A 16,716-nucleotide genomic window follows, 5' to 3' on the forward strand; every position below is an offset into this window, starting at 1 on the left:
TACTAATGTTAGCATGAAAAGCATCTTGTATGCATGTTGGAAAACTCGTCTTCAAGCGGAAACCTACAACCTCAGAAAAAAACCACCCCACATGTTTGTGGAGGGGGGGGTCTCTTCTTGTACAATCTTGTGGTGCTGTTGCTCCTTACATCTCTATCTCCATGATCAAACCAAAGAACAAGAACAATTGTCATCCTCAGTCAAATGTGGTTTCACAAAAAATGTCAGAAACAAACCATTCCCCAGAAATTTCCAGGATGCCACAGGCACAGAATTGTAATACTCTTTCTTACGCTGCCAACAAGTGAAACAGGATGCATTTTTTGGTGTTACCAGTCTGCAGAGATAAACCAGGGAAAGCTGGGAGGGGGAAAAGAATTATTTGTCTTGTAGAGATGCATGGAAAATGTCTTTCTCCTCACGTTGTCCACATTAATGACACATTATTGGCTTTGTTTTCCTTAATCCCATCTTTAGAAGCATACGGAAGTGGAAAGATACAAAGGAAGCCGGTTGTCACTCTCAATTAAACCAAAAGCTTATATGCAATTTACTTTTCAAGAGTAACACCTCCATATTTACAGATGGACAAATACATAACAAGTAACTAGGACATAAAAAGACCTGTCATGTTTGGAGGAGTTGGTGTCTCTTCCACGGATAATGCTTTAGAGCCACAAACGAGCAAGTGACTCTCATCAATGCTTGGATTTTGTTGTTGTTGTAGTTGTTGTTTAGGACAAGACTGAGAAAGCAAGCATGCAGTTTGTCCTCAGAAATTAAGAAGTACTGATAAAAACTGCAAATAAGCAACATGCTCACACTGTAACAGCTTTCTGCAATTAGGACAGAAAGCCTACTGGTAAAAGTGAGTATAAGAATACACAATCTATCCTTTGTTAATACGCTGACACAAACATACGGGGTGTATTTTATGCACAAAGTCTTTCCAATCTTCTTGTGTTATTCAAACACTAAGGACAGATATTTTAAGAAGAGGCATCTACTTTGTATCTAGTCACATGCTTTATAAAATTACAGAAAGCAGACAGTAGTGGTGCTGTAGCTGACTCTCTCTTTACACAACAGCACAGTGCCATCTTTCAAAGCAGGCACTGTGAAAGTGGATGGTTGTCATACAGAGTGAATGGTACTGCAGGGAAATAGGAGATGTGAGAAGAAAACAAATTAATGAGCTTCCTCCAACCGTTCCTTGTTCTGCCTCCTCCCTCAAACCAAAAATCCAGCGTACGCGTTTTGGCCAGCTTTGGCCTTATTCTCTTTGCTTTCCTTCTCCAAATGTCATCACAAGACCAGCCTTCCCCTATTTCCAACTTTTATCTCCAAATGCAATTAACAAGAGTAGCAGGCAGGGGGATGACTCAAGTGTCTTTAGTGTTATGTTCCAGTAACCTCTGGGGCATAAAGGACAAAGCAAATCCCGTAGCAGTTAAGGCACTGCCGGCCTTAGTTACACAGCAGACAGGGCTTTGGAAGGAGTCCTCTTCCCTCCATAGCAAACGCGTATTCATTCAATCTTCCGTGATTCTCTAGAGCCTCTCATCTAATAATGGACGTTAACAAATTAAATCTTACATCACTCTCCGTCATGTAAATACCATCACCGTTTCAGAGAGGGAGGCAGAGGCACGGAAATGTTGAGACTTTCACAAAGCGCTGCAGAGCGCGAGCTCTTGGTCAGAGAAACCACAACTGCAAATTTGTCACATGCTTTAAATTAAAAATGGCCTCTTCCCCAGGCCTGAGGCCCCTGGGTAGGCATCTGCAGGTATCCAGAGGAGGACACAGAACAGAAATCAACGCTGACTTTTCTCTGCAGACCTACAGCGCTTCACGAAGGATGAGTACTGACCTCACACCCTTCATCCCACAGCCACCACAAAAATCCAGCAGAGCCCCACATCCCTCTCAAAGCCAAAACCATGACGTAGCTTGGCTCAACTCCTGGCTTCAAATGACCACGCAGAGCCCACGCAGCCACTGGCTACTTGGCTGTCAAGCAGCTAGATGGTGGCTTGTCCACCTCAAATCCAATGCAGGATCTTCCAAGGCAGACAGGAAGCCAGAGGCACCGCCAGAGTTACTGAGAGAAACCTGGCTCTGCACAGCCCTTGGTGAAGCGGCTTTCATGAAAACACGTGGACAAGCATTGCCAGGTCCAACTGTGCCCCTCTCCCAACCCTTAGCTGGGCTGCACTACAGTTTATTTTGTCTCCCTTGCTTCCTTAATAGGAAAACACCACTGTGTTTTCAAAACAAAGTCCAGAAGTGTTTCAGCTATGAGGCATGGCTGAAAACTCCTTATTTGTCCCTCTGAAAGGTTAGAAATGGGAAAAAGTGGTTGTCCAAGATAAAAACTTTCCTCAGGGATTGCTCCACTTTCCCCATGGTTTTAAAAGGTAAAATTTGAATGAAATGCTAAATAGGAGTAATTGGTTGACCACCAAACAGAAGTTACCGAGATAGACAGGTTAACTGGATATCTGGATATATTAACCTAGAAGCCCTCAGTTAGCTATCTTTGTTATAAAGAATGAGCAAAAATGAAGTTCCACCTCTCCTGCCAAGAAGCAGAGACACAAGAAGCAAAATGAGTGATCAAAATGCCTTCTCCCTCGACCGCTAGCTAAAAAATTCATTCCAATTTGCCTTACGATTAATTTTAAATAATCCTGTTACGTTAACACGGAAAATGATGTCTGCAACCACTGAGCAACTGTCAAGAAGACCATTCTACAATCCAGAACGCCCAAACACTGAAGTCCATTCATGAAGTCCATTGTGCCATTACACAAGCCTCCTCCCAGCCGCGGCAAGGGTAGACCCGAGGAACACATCTCTGTGCCAGTTCAGTGAGCTTCAGGTTACCTTCTCTTCCCTCATTCCCTGCTGAGACTGTCATCGTAACCACACAGGCACCCTGTAATTAATTTTGAGGGAGTTCTCTGCCTTGAGGACACAACAGACCCAGGCTAGACCTATTTGCTGCTGTTCTTGGGTTTAAAATTTTCAGAGTCAAATTTCAACAGCATTTGCTGTCACTCCCTACAAGTACCAGGATGCTGTATTAAGTATTTGCAGAGAGCATGTGTTGGCCCTGCTGTGTTTTGATTTGTTGATTTTGGGTTCAAAGTTGGAAAAGGCAAGGGGAAAGCAGCCCCTTTGCTTTCCGAAGTAAACTTCTGCCATAGTAAATCTGCATCACTCTCTATGCCTGTAATTGAAACCCCGGTGATATCTCAGCAGCAGCCTCCCCATGCCCTCTGTTACAGTGCTACTCCATCACCAGCTACCCAGGAACCGGGTCAGAGGGGGTTTTTTGCATTGGCAAATTCTCCAAAAGACCAAGACACTAAGAGAAGCCAGGCATATGAGCAGACAGAGTAAATACAAGGGGAGTTTATTGTATTTAAGATGGAGGAAAGAGCAGCTTTTTAAAAAATTAAATGCTCCCAGTGATCATACACAACATGCGCACAGTACACGACACATGCCAAACAAAATCTAGTGGCAGGACCTATTGTTACGCAGATTCTTTATAGCATGAAGAGGACGGATTTTGACTTCTGCTCAACTGTGAGATGCTCTGCTGAGGTTTTTAAGCAAACACAAGAAAAAAGAAAGGCACACATTCTCATTGCCAGTGTTCCACATCCCAAACATAACAGTGAAAGGTTTTTCTCCTTTGAAGAAGTTGAAACTCATCCAGCAAATGTCAGAAACCTCTGGCAGTATGAGATCCTGCAGAGAAGCCATTTAAGCAGACCAAAAGAGAGAGGCCAAATTAGAAGACTTCCTCTCAAAACTATGTCCTGTGTTCCCTCACCTTCTAACACAGAAAGGGGAATTTCCACCAACATATCTGTGCCATCTTAGGATATGTAATCTGCAAAAATTTAACAAGCTACAATATATAATCCACAAAAACTTAACAAGCAATTCTAGAAAAAAAAATGTATATATTTTTAATTTGTTTTGGTTTGTTGTTTTTTTTTTTCTTAGGAGAGTACACCTCACACAGTTTCCGAGAACAGGACATTACGACAAAAGTTGCCGGCTGTATCTCATATCCAGGTCCTCTGTCTTTATTCTGAATCTTGGGACGTTTCACTCCTTACTTGCAAAAAAACGATTATGGAAGAATACTGGAGGGAAAAGTCAGAAGCATGAGCCAAGTGTGGTTTGACAGCTTAAAATTAGAAAGAAAATTAAAAGAACCCCAAATTTATTATTTTTATCTCATGATTAATTTTAAGCCAATCTCATGATTTTCTGGTGACTGGCATGATTTAACATTTGGAGTTGGCAATACAACATACCTTACAAATACATAACCATAAAGAGACCAATTCTAGCTTACTGTAGGGACTATAACTTTGACTTGCCTGACACCTACACATTTAAACGTCTTAGCCACAACACCACAGTGCTCAGTACCAAAGCATTACATACCTGTCCTGGACTAGCAAAGATGATTCCTTATGTCTAAATCCTATCCACGCGGGCAAGGCAGCACTCTGTAGAGTTCTGTTTACTATTTGTGACGTATTTCAGTTATATTTAAAAAACATTATTCAAAAAAAAAAGTTATGGACACCTGCTTTTGATATTGTGCCAAAACACTGCCTGCTACACTGCACTACAGAGTTTGTGCCATCACAAAGATAAACGATATCAAGGGAAAAAAAATTACAGTAGTAGTACTTCAAGGTACCAGTTGAACTGTAAAAGTATCATCTCAAACCAAGACAAAACCTGTAAAAATACACAGATAAACTGAGATACAAATAGGTATTCTTAAAACCACTTCATATTTTTGTATTATAAAACAAAGATTAATTTTTAATTCAAACATTCAGATTTTTTTCATAGAATAACATTTCTCCAGTATAGACAGGTTGAGTTTCAAGTATACTGTCATCTGTTACTTGATGCAAGTATCGGTTTATACATCCTGTGTTTCACATTATCATCTTTGTTCTGCTCCTGCTGTGCCTTGTGGCTAAATAGGTTTTCTGAAAGTCAGTGGCAACAGATGCGCTCAAGCTGCAGACAGCGAAAGAAGTGACTTCTGTATCCATTATAATCACACTGTTCACAAACTGGCCCATGTCTGTGATAAAACCAGTCCTCAAATAGTACATCATATCTCCTCATAACAAAAAAATATAAAAGACCAAATTGATAATTCTGAATTCTTAACGTTTGACAGCCTTGGTGTTAAGAGTCACAGAACCTGCCTCCCGGCTCTAGCGCACCGAGTCCGTGGTACACACCGTGATTCACCTGTGTGAGCACTCCCTTCACTTTTTGTAACATAAACTGAAACCAGAATCCCCGCCTCTCGGAGCTTACAATCGCAATTATTTCACATGCCTGAATCCCTATGTTTAAAGTTATTTCAGTTGCCGAGCTAAGCAGCCAAACATTTTAAAGCCAGATTTACAATTGCCTCTGCAGCCTTAATTCTACTTTCCTAATGTCTATTTTGTGCATTGAAAGAGGTCCTCCAGGAAAACTGGTAATGAGATCAGCGAGTGTGTAAGTAAAAACTGCAGCACGAGGCACATACATACACAATGGGGCAGGATCAAGCTTGCACAAATGCTGTAAAGCTTGGGCGTCCCAGCATCCTGACACCTCACTGCGAAACCTGTCTGCTAATTAATGTTTCTTCCTGTGCTGAACGACCTCGGCACTTCTTTTTTGCCCCGAAAAGGAAGGCAAATCTCACCACACAAAATGGTGCAAAAGTTATTATACACAAAATGGTGACACAGCTTCCCTCTCCCGGCGGGCGGTAAGCCCTGACCGTTCAGCAGGAGAACTTACGCCGGAGTCGCGTTCCCAGTCGCGTTCCCAGAGCCAGCGCGGTGCCCGGCGGGAGGGGGACACCCGCTGCGGACCTCCACATCACCTCTCCCTCCGCTTTCCCTCTCCCCCACCGCTGCCCAAAACGGGACGGGGGGGGGTCCTCTTCTCACCAGCGCGGTGTCGCCGACTGCAAACAGCAAAGGTGATGGAGTTTTCTCGCATTTAGAAAAAAAACATGCAAGGTTGTGGGGTTTTTATAGGGGAAGGTGTTAGGCAACCCAAACCACATGGTCACCGCTGGCCCCCTCTGTAATTACAAGTGGGCCCATAAACTAACACAGTCAGTGAGGCAGCATCACGGCAATTAGCATCTTTCAAAGAGAGAAAAATGCTTTTATGTTTAAGCACTGCAGAGCACAGCCTTTTGCCAGTAAAAACAGAGCGTATGTCTTAATTTAAAAGTTTGCTCAGCACGTTTTGTGCTACTTCCTGTGTCTTAAGCATCTGTCTGAACTGCCGAAACAAGTGGGGGAAAACGATGCTTTCCTTTGCTTATGAATGAATGGCAAAACCAGGGTGAAATAAAAGTTCTTGTCCTCATGCGTGTTACCCTGCAGTTGTGGGGACCGGGGCGGGGGGGGGGGGGGGGGGGGGGGGGAAGCGTATTTCAACAGTAACTCTCGGAGAAGCGGCAGCAACAAGCTTCCCAGTAATTAACAGGACCCCTCCGCAGAAAGGCTAACACCTACACCATGAGGAAAAGAAAGCAGAATCTTGTTTCAGAACTTAGCAGTTATTACCACGTAAAAGGTTTCTGGTTTAACTGCAGAATAATACATTTTCTAACTTTTCATAAGCTTCCAAGCTTTTCTGCTGGCTTCAGAGGCTAAATAACCTAAAACTGGGACAAACAAGCCTCAGTTGTCAAACTGATTTGACAGCCTATTTTTTACATTTTGCGACTTTGATGGAAAAGCCACTTGTTTTTCTCTTCCTCCTTAATAGTCCTGTGTGAGCTGCAGTCTTCAAAATTTCACTTCTAATCTCCCTTATTTTGAAGTTTTCCAGTTCAGTTCTGACTACCCACTGCCTGTATCTCTATTAAATCTTTCCTACTGTTTATAATGGAGAACAAATTCAGCCGGTATAATTTTAGCTGGCTCTCCAGCTAGTCTTCAAATGGAAGACAATATACACTCAACTACTGACTGTGTTAAATAAAAAATGTGCACACATGCATGCACACACATTCACACCAAGCCCAAACCACTGCCAAAAAAAAAAAAAAAAAAAGAGAAAAAAGAAAACAAGAGTATTTTTCCATTACACAGGTAGCGCATATACAAACCAATTCTCTGTGATATATGCGGTTTATGGCCGTGAAGATGAAAAACGGTCAAAACTCTGCTCTAAATTAAACAAATTGATTTCCATTTTTATCCCTTTACCAAAATAATTTACTAAGGCTTAAGAAGCAAGCAGACTCAAGGCTGAGATGTTGTACGGCCCATATATTAACTCAGTCGGCAATAAATCTCCCCTTACTCTCCATACTACTTTCTTAAATAGCTCACTATAAAGCGCCAACCTAATTAAAAACAGCTTTCTCGGCAACACTGGCCTTGATTTCACTTATTTACACATTAACTGCAGCCTCCGTTTGGCCAATCCAGTCTATTCCCTGTACCACGCAGGGCCTTTTATCTGCCCTGGACAGCATTTTCTCCAGCAGATGAAGTAGATGCCGATTGATTTGCTGTCGAGCATGGTAAATTAATAGCAACAAATTGCTGAGGGCCCCATCTCGCTGCTCCACCATGCTTCGGCAGTTTTGCTTTATTTGCTCCATGATGGGCAGCAGTCAGGCCTCTTCAAGTCAATTTCTTCTTAACAACCTGCAATACTTTTCAATGGTGAAAATAGAGCCGTTCCTTGTAAGTCAGAAATCAATATCCTATTGCCCTTAGAAAATGCTAAACAAGCAGTATTGGCAATCCACTTGGTACTAGAGGGTATCAGATATAATGCAAATCCATACTGCTTCCCTCCTCGTAGTTATTACAGTTTGCTAAAAGGTTCCTAATGCCATTTATCATCATTTACCATCGACTACTGCAGCTATGATTATGATATCCTATCAGCTAGCAGAGCCCTTTCATTTCTATCCAATTAATATTTTAGCAGCACTCAAATGGTTGTTGCCCAAGTCTTGTAATAAAATTTACATGGATTGGACTGAATTTTTTTTTTTTTTTACTGTGATCTTAAAAAGTCATTTCATTTATTTTTTAATATCCAGCTTCTTAAAAGACCTGAATTTTCTTTCAAAAATGCTGAAATCCAACATCCTAGCATGTGAGTCAATTCAAAGACGGAGATCTAACCAAAAAGAGCAACTCAGAATTTACATATTGCCACCTCCAAAATACATAATAGAAGTAAAAAGTGAATGCTGTGTCCTATTTATGTTTTCCATCAGTCTCATTCACAAATATCTGTTGTCTGCAGCCAAGTACAGACATTTATTTTAAGTGATAATTACAATTCTGAATTAAAACCTTCATCAAGCATGTTTGATTACAGCAATTTAAATAAACTGTTTACCATAACATTAAAACAGCCTAATTTCAGAAATTAAACAAAATGACCACCACCATCATCAAGTAGCAACAGTATATTAGAAACACAGAGCAGCACGTCAACTACTCATTCATAAACTATCAGCTGAGCCTCTTAAAAACACATGTTAAAAAAAGCAACTTAGTAAGACATGGGCATCTTCGGACCACACTCAAACGTAGGTATGATAATATTGACATTTAAAACTGTAAGGAAGTGTCTGTTCACACTGCAACCCAAAAGCCCCCAACTCAATGCCTTCTTTTTTTTTTTTTTGAATATGTTTATTTTGAAACTCTATTGAACCTAGTACAGAAAATCAAAAATTAGTGTAGTATTTTAGGCAATAACACTGCATGTCATAACATACCCCACACTTGTCTTTAAAAAAAATACAAATGACTAATTCTACTAGTCTAATGCTATTTACTCAGTTACCAAAATTTAAATTAATTATGTTCTCAAACATAATTGTTAAAAATTGGCAACATTATGCAGGCTTAATTAAGATTAAATCCAATTTACTAAATGTACTTTAATTGGTACTAATTACATTAGCTTTCCTTTCAGAATGACAAATTCCCCATAGGTTTCACTTTAATAGTCTTCTATCAAAATCAACACAGGATGACTGATGATGAGCATCACACGAGGGGTGGGAAAAGAAATGCTCTTCCCCCCCCTCTCCCCCCTCCCACACACAGGCCCCGACGCACAGGCACACTCACTACCGCTGCTCTCTGCGCGTTTATCCTTTTATCAATTTGCTAAGTCACAGAGTCATGACTCCATCACAGCCATCATTTTCTGTTCCAGTGAAAAATTTCTCTAAAAATAAATACTCTGTGGCTGGGAGCAGCCAAGAAGAACAGAAGCTTTAACAGAAAAATACACAAAGGTTTCAAATATCAGGGCCACCAATTACTAGGGTACTTCCAAGGACTCCAGGGAGTCCTGCTCTTGAACCCTTTGAGAAGCAAATCTAATAAGTGAATAAGCCTAACCTGATCTTGAGAACTAGGCCCAATTACGCCGAAGGGCAACTTCACTGCATTATTGCCTGCTTTCCATTACAAGGGCATCCAGCGAGTACATCTGGAAAAGAACCTGAGAGGAACCAAGGCTGTCTGCCCAGAAAAACAAATAAAGACAGATATGCCTCCGTGCTAAAGTGAAAAAAAGAAAGAAAATATAATAAGTAGGTGGTTTGCAGGGCTGTCTGTATTTCATAATGTGATAAACTGCCCTCAGGATTTTTGATATGATTGAATTTAGAAAGCTGGGAGGGGGGGAGAAGGAAGGGGAAAAAAAAAAAAAAAAAGGGTGAATCGCTCAATTTCATCCAAGTAAAATTCAAAGATGTGGAAGGAAGGGAAGGGAATTTAAGGTGGACGACTAAAAAAGCTTCGCACACATCAAATGAAGCAATCAACACTATCTACAAAATATACCAAATTGGACCCTAATGCTGAGATTATAAAGCAAGATGAGAAATATTTGGCAGTTGCTAAAGGAAGAGGAGAAAGGAGAAAAAAAAAAAAACAACAAAAAAACCCCTTGTTCTGGCAATAGAAGGGGAGGCATCATAGATATGAAATTGATACCAAATTTAAGAATGATAGCAAACAAGTTTCTTAGCTGCAGCTAATTTGAATCAACATCTGACAAAATATTTAAGTGTTTTGCATGAGAGTACGATACTTAAACTACTAATTTGAACAGATTGAACCGTAGTGGGAAAAGGTGTTTAATTAAGACCCAATCCTTTTTAATCCCCACACTTAGTTGTAACTAAGTATTTAATTTCTCCAAAATATCACTGACGACTCCATCGCCATAACTGCATACAATTTCTGAAGTAAAGCATTTAGAAATTAAAAGTTAAGAGAGCTTTTGCTGTGCGCTTTTTTCCCCCGACTTAATTTAATCACACATTGCACTTGCAAGCTGATTTTGTCCTACAGAATTTTGTGCAGTCACTGTAAGTTTACATACAACTACTCGCTGTAAAAACATGGTACCTAGAAATATAAACAAGTTTGGCTGCAATGCGTGCTTTCAAACGCCTGTAAGAATTTGCTACGTAGGTGGCCTGTAAGGACTCTGGTCTTTGTGAATTGTTTCCGTATCTACTACTTTACTGATTGGGGTGGGGTTTTTGTTTGGTTTAGGTTTGGGGGTTTTTTTGTGTGCATGTTGTTTTGTTTTTTTTTTAATGGGACCTGAAACAATCTGGCTATTCATTTGAGAACAGACCCAACACCTCTGAGAGTCAATAACCAGTCTTTCCACCAGCACCCGTGACTCTGAATCAGGTCCAGAGAGTCACCACGTACATACAATCTGACCAGCTGCAATCACAGCCTTTTTCCTCTCAGCCGTTTGTTAAACGCACTTGTGGAGTCTTCATGGTACCTGTGAGCAGGACATCTGAATTCAACAGGTCTACATATACGTCTTTAAGTAACGTGTATGTACAAGGTGCCGTAAGTTTGGAGAGGTGGATGCAAAACGCTTTGAGGCAGGAAATCTCACCGTCTTCGTATTTGTATGCCATCTAGCACAAATGGCCCTAATCAGTACTGCGGCATTGGGATGCTAATGGAATACAAAATATAATAAATAATAAATAACATGAAAAAACATTTGACTTCTATGTCTGCTCTCAGCAAGATAAAGAAATCCTATTTCCACAACCCAGAGAAGTTCCAAATCCCTAACTTTGAACAGAAATGCATACAAACCAATTTTCGGATGGTCTTTCTTCTCCCATCCAACCATTTCTTTATTTCTGCAGTTTACACTCCCCAGCAATGCTGGTGAATTGCTCAACCATTTGCTAAAATGAGTTGTCAGTATTAAACTCCACTATAAAAAGTTCCCTCACTGGAAAAGAGGTCAGATGTTTAATTCATTCTCCTCTAGAGAAGGTTAAAAACATGCATTACCGAATAAGAAACTCTGATTTACACTACCATGCTCCATCTGACTAATCTCCTGCTAATCTTGGCCTAAGTGCTAGACTTCAAGGCACAAAACCGAGCATGCTAACATCCTCGCTGAAAGCTCATTTACTCTTTCGTGTTTGAGATGCTAAGACACTGGTTTTGGACAAAGGTCCAAGTAAGCAGCCTGAGGGAAATAGGAACATGGCTGCGCATCAATTGTTTTTGTAGCTCCAGCTTAAATCATTCCAGGTTAACCGAAGAATATGCAAAAACAAATCCCTCAACATCTAATATGTATTCGTGATACAGCTATCATCCCAAAAAAAGTAAACCCCGAAGGTTCGAGGTCAGACAGATCCAAAGGTACAACCCACACACCATCCCTACTCACATACACCCTCCCCATGCAGTACAGGACCGTGGGCATACGCTGAGATTGGATGTAGAAAGTCAAACAACACACGACTGGTAGCCAAGACCATAACCTACGCAGAGCCCGTTTACCACACAAGATGGAAGTTTCAGGGCCAGGTTAAGTAGAAAAAAATTTCTAATGCACTCTAATGCACACGCAATTAAAAGCAAGTCACAGAGAATACACATCTGGTCTAAGACTGATGGGAGAAATTATACAGAGCGTTCTTACACAAAATAAATTATCTACCTACCTGTTTATGCATCTCTATATTCAACCCATAGGACATCTCGTAATACTAAGAAAGAAAAAAATTACTCTATTAGACCTTGCAATTGTGAAAACTATTCCAAAATTCACTTTGACTCAAACATCATCTGTACAAAAACATACAGACCTAAAACCATTAAAACATTTATTGGCCTTGAAGAGCTCCTGGAATTTGAAACAGCATTTCACAGCAACCTTTCTTTTTTTTTTTTTTTTGCTTTATCTACATTGCTTTGTGTCAAATTTACAATGAACAGTCATAAAACAAGGAAAAAAACAGACAACAAAAAAATAATGAAAAGTAATCACAACCAGAGTTAAAGACTAGAAGCAGAAAAAAAGCCACACAGAAAATGCTCAAGATTTTATTCCCTAGCACACATAAAAGATGCCAAAAAAAACGCCTGAAGTGCTTGAAGCCAGACACACATATAAATCAGCAATGTCTAACAGACCGGTTATTCAATATTTTAAATTAAAAACACAAAAAAGCCGCAATTAAATTGCAGGGATGCAAAAAATGAAAGAGCATGGAAATTCAGAGCCAAAGCAGATACACCAATCTAAGTATGTCCTGCTGTGCCCGAGTATTGCAGGGAACCCAGTGCAGTGTGTAATGTTAGTACCAAATAGTCTCCAGGACTTAGGCATGACAAAGACAACTGTGATCCTTAACATTTGCTTGTGCTCTTGGTTAAGAATTTTTCAAGGTTATTTACTCTTTTTGTAAATACAAGAGTGTAATTTGTCACATACGTATGGAAAACGTCTAATCCTTCACAGATGTACAAGAGAACAGACAGCAAGACCTCCTCTGGAGTTATCGTGATCCATCACACAATTATGTATTTAGAGATGTCTTCCTATGCCTGTTATTTAACCAGGCAGACCACGACCATTGAGGAAATCCCTTTCACTGCTGAGATCCTTGCCATTCTGAATTTAGTGAAACAATGAACCAGCTGCCCAGGTGCAACAGTTCTTCTAGGAAGTAGGCTTCTAGTTTGTATGTGTACGTGTACAATTTTGGCTTACTCCCATCAAAGGAAAAAATATTATCTCGAACCGTTTTACAGAGACACGATCATCGGGAGAAGTCAGCAAAAGTGAAAACATCATCCCCAGGTACGCTACAAAAGTTGCATGTGGCTTTAAAGGGCTGACAACTAATCTGTTGGCATTTGGAAGAAATATCCCCAATTGCTTAAAAGGTTAAAAACCAGGTTTCGCCCGCAAACGAACTGCTGCAAACAAGTTATAAACCCCTGAAACTAAGGGGTTATAACAGAAGCACTGATGTGACCTCAACAACAGCAGCACCACTGTAATCTTTCTGTTCACCTCCAGCAATCCAAATGTATTTCGGTCTCAGTATACCAAGCTAATAGACATTTTGAATTTGTTATGCAGCTTGCTTACCATGACATAATGTCGCTGCATCTCTGTCTTCTCACTGGCCAGTTTTTCACATTCTAGCTTTAAACTGTTCAAGACATAAAAAGGAAGAAGCATGGGTACTTCATAACACAAAACCGACACTCTTTTGAACACACGCTAATGCCCTTTTCAAGCATTTCTCCAACACACAAATAGAAATGTGCATTCCAGGTCTTGCTTAGGAGTTCAGGGTGGGGTTTGGACTTTTCCTCTTTCAGGAGATACTGTGCAACATCCTCATCTCCTAAGCGAACTGCATACAGCCCACAGCAGAGTATTTTTCTCTGACAAAAACCCACCCCAACACTGGTTCACAGAAGCAGGGTGCAGGGGTTCACACCTGTAACGCTTAAGCTTGAGAAGCCACTTACAAATCAATAATTTGGGTTCTGGAGTTTTTTACTTAGAAGAGTTTTAGAAACACCTCTTGCTTTCACTCAGTCCACAGAGGAATCAAACACGCATCACCACTTCAAGGAGCAAAAAGTTGCTGCATTTTATGAAGGGTTTTTTTGCTGCTACTGGTAACGGAACTGCAAGGGAAATACCGCAGGTAATTTAAGGAATACGGTGGTAAACACGAACACCTCCGCTGTTTTATTTTGTTTGTTTTCAGAAGCCGGCTAAGCAATCCTGCCAGAAGTCACTTCTCACTTTGAGGACGCAGTGCTCTTCCACCTAAGGATAACGAAACAGCTCGCCGCCTCACTTCCAGGTTATCAGCTCTTGACATGTCAACGAAAGGCGCGAGGGGGCCGAGCCAAGACAAGATGCGTGTCCTGAGCGGCATTTTGAAGAAACGCAGAGGACGAGCCCTGCCAGCCACATTTTTTTCCATCAACTCCCATCTCCACACACGCGCACACACCCCTCCTCCCCCCCCCCAAAAAAACCAAAAACCCCACACACACACACAAAAAAAAAAAAAAACAACCAACCAAAAACCACAACCCGGAGCGTGGGGAAAACAAGAGGATGCGCTCGCACCGCTGGGCTCGGGGCCCCTGCGAGCCCCCCGCCCCGAGGGAAGCGGCGGCGGCGGCGCCGGGATGCGGAGGGGCCGGCGGAGGAGCGCCCGGCTGGGCTGGGTCCGCTCCGCGCCCGGGCTCTGCCGGGAGGTCCCGGCGCTGCCGCCCCGCCGCCCCCACGGACAACGGCGGTGGCAAGCGGCAAGAGGCCAGCCCGCGCGGGGCTCGGGGGAAGTCGGCAGCGTTACCTGTGGTACTGAGCCTGCAAAAACTGAAACTCCTCCTTAATCCGATCGCAGGACTCGGAAATGGTGAATTTAAAGGGCTGCGCTGGCTGGTGAGGAGCCTGCAAGCAAGCAACAGCGGGTCTTTTAATCACCCCCTCTCGCCCTCCCGCGGATCTCCGCGCCCGCCCGCCACCCCCCGGCCCGCCGCCGCGGCCCTCGCACCCGGGCTCCGCGAAAGCGAAGCCCCCCCCCCCCCTCCGCCCGAGGCGCCTCGAGCTGCTGCCCCGACGGGGCCGCCGGCGGTGCGGGTCCGCCGCGGGGGGAGGCGTCGCCCGCTCGGACCTCCCGCACCGGCCGTAGCCGCGGGACGGGGAGCGGGCGCCGGGACCGCCGCGCACCAGGCGGCGGCAACTCGGAGGAGCCAACCCCGGCCCGGGGCGGCGGCGGCGGCGGACAACAATAAGAAAATGGCTACAACTCCGCGGTGCCCGCGCCGGAGCGCTGCCCGCGGGGCGCCGCCGCCACTCACCGGGTGCCGGGTCTGCGGGTACATCTTGCTCAGGTCGCGGATCATCCACGCCGCTTCGTGGGGCGCTGACGGCCGGAGAGGCGGGGATCAGGGCAGCAGGCGCGGCGGCGGCGACGGCGGGCAGGGACGCCCCGGCCCCGCCACCCCAGGGCTGGCGGGGCACCGCCGGCAGCAGCGAGGCGCGGCGGCGACGGCGGCGGCGGCGTCCGCGGCGCGCGGGAGCCGCTGCCACATCCCCCGGGGGCGGTCAGCGGGTGGCGCCGACCGGCTTTCCCGAGCGCCGCCGCTCCGCGGGCTCCGGCGGGCTGCGAGCCCTGTGCGGCGACGGGCGAGGAGAAGGAGGGCGGAGAAAGCCCCTCCGCCGGCGCCGGTGCTCGCTCCGCCAGAGATCCCCGCCGGCAGTTTTCTCCGCTTCTGCAAACTTTTACTGCTGCCGGCGGCTCTCCCGCCCCCGGCGCCGAGCGGAGCGGGGCGCGGAGCGGAGCGCCCCAGCGGGGAGGGCGGGCGGGCGGGAGGGCGGCTGCCCCGCGGCGGGTCTGCTGCCGCGGAGGTGCGGTGCGGTGCGGAGCCCTTTTGTGCGGCGGGCTGGTCCTCGCTCCTACCGGCCGGACCGCATCTGCCCCGCTTGTGCTGCTTGGCCGCCCTTTTTTCTTTTGTTTTAATTAAAAAAAAAAAAATTAAAAAGAGCGCGATAAAGATTAAAAAGAAGATACGGTCCGGGCTGGTTTATTTATGTCTTTTTTTTTTTTTTTCTTTTTTCCCTCCTCGCCTTTCGAAACTCCGAGAAGTGGCAGCAGCGCCGGCGGCGCCGCGCAGAGAAGAGCGGAGCTCCGTGCTCTGCCCGGCGGCTCGGCTCGGCCCGGTCCGGTCCGGTCCAGCCCAGCCCAGCCCAGCCCAGCCCAGCCTAACCCGGCCCGGCCCGGCCCGGCCCAGCCCAGCCCGCCGCTCCGTGCCGCTCCCGCAGCACGCTCTGCCGAGGTGACTCCTTTGACCAAATTTAGCAGGGGCTGGTCATTAACATTCTGATACATATTCACAGCAGCCGGAAGGCCGCCGCCCGCGGGGCACCCTGGGAGCCGCAGTCCTGCCGGCGCCCTCTCCGCCCGCACGCGGCCGCGCCCGGGACTTCTCCTCCCGTCGGGCACCGCGACGCCGCCCGGCCGCCCCCCCTCGTTCGCCCCCTCCGCCGCTCCGCCCATGAAGGGCGTCGCCGGCGACCAATCGGCGGCGGCCGCACATTAATCGCCGTTCTGTATTAATGCCCATCATTTCGCCGCTGACAAATGGGCATACGGGCCCGAGGAGGGAGGGGGGGAGGGGGCGGCCCCGGGCTTAGGCCCCACGTGGGGGCCTGACGGCGCGCGGGCCCGCAGCCAATCAGACGGCTCCCCCTGCCTCTCCGCTGCTGTTTGCCCGCCGCCCGAGGTGGAGCCTTGAGATCGCTGGCGTTCCGCGGCGCCGGCGTTCG

General features: G+C 45.1%; 1 protein-coding gene across 2 annotated transcripts in view; it reads right to left on the reverse strand.

Annotated features, from left to right (window-relative positions):
* Positions 1–16,154, reverse strand: part of LOC104635200 (TLE family member 4, transcriptional corepressor) — a 99,148-nt gene extending 82,994 nt beyond the window's left edge. For both annotated transcript variants that reach the window (XM_075740033.1, XM_075740032.1), the window contains exons 1-4: positions 15,249–16,154; positions 14,741–14,838; positions 13,507–13,570; positions 12,071–12,115 (exon numbers count right to left, since the gene is read on the reverse strand). In XM_075740033.1, the coding sequence (XP_075596148.1) occupies positions 12,071–12,115; positions 13,507–13,570; positions 14,741–14,838; positions 15,249–15,293 (252 nt within the window). In that variant the 5' untranslated portion in view covers positions 15,294–16,154. The remainder of the gene's footprint in view (positions 1–12,070; positions 12,116–13,506; positions 13,571–14,740; positions 14,839–15,248) is intronic.
* Positions 16,155–16,716: the final 562 nt, after the last annotated feature.

The sequence above is a fragment of the Balearica regulorum genome, chromosome Z, assembly GCF_011004875.1.
Source record: "Balearica regulorum gibbericeps isolate bBalReg1 chromosome Z, bBalReg1.pri, whole genome shotgun sequence".
Lineage (NCBI taxonomy): Eukaryota > Metazoa > Chordata > Aves > Gruiformes > Gruidae > Balearica > Balearica regulorum.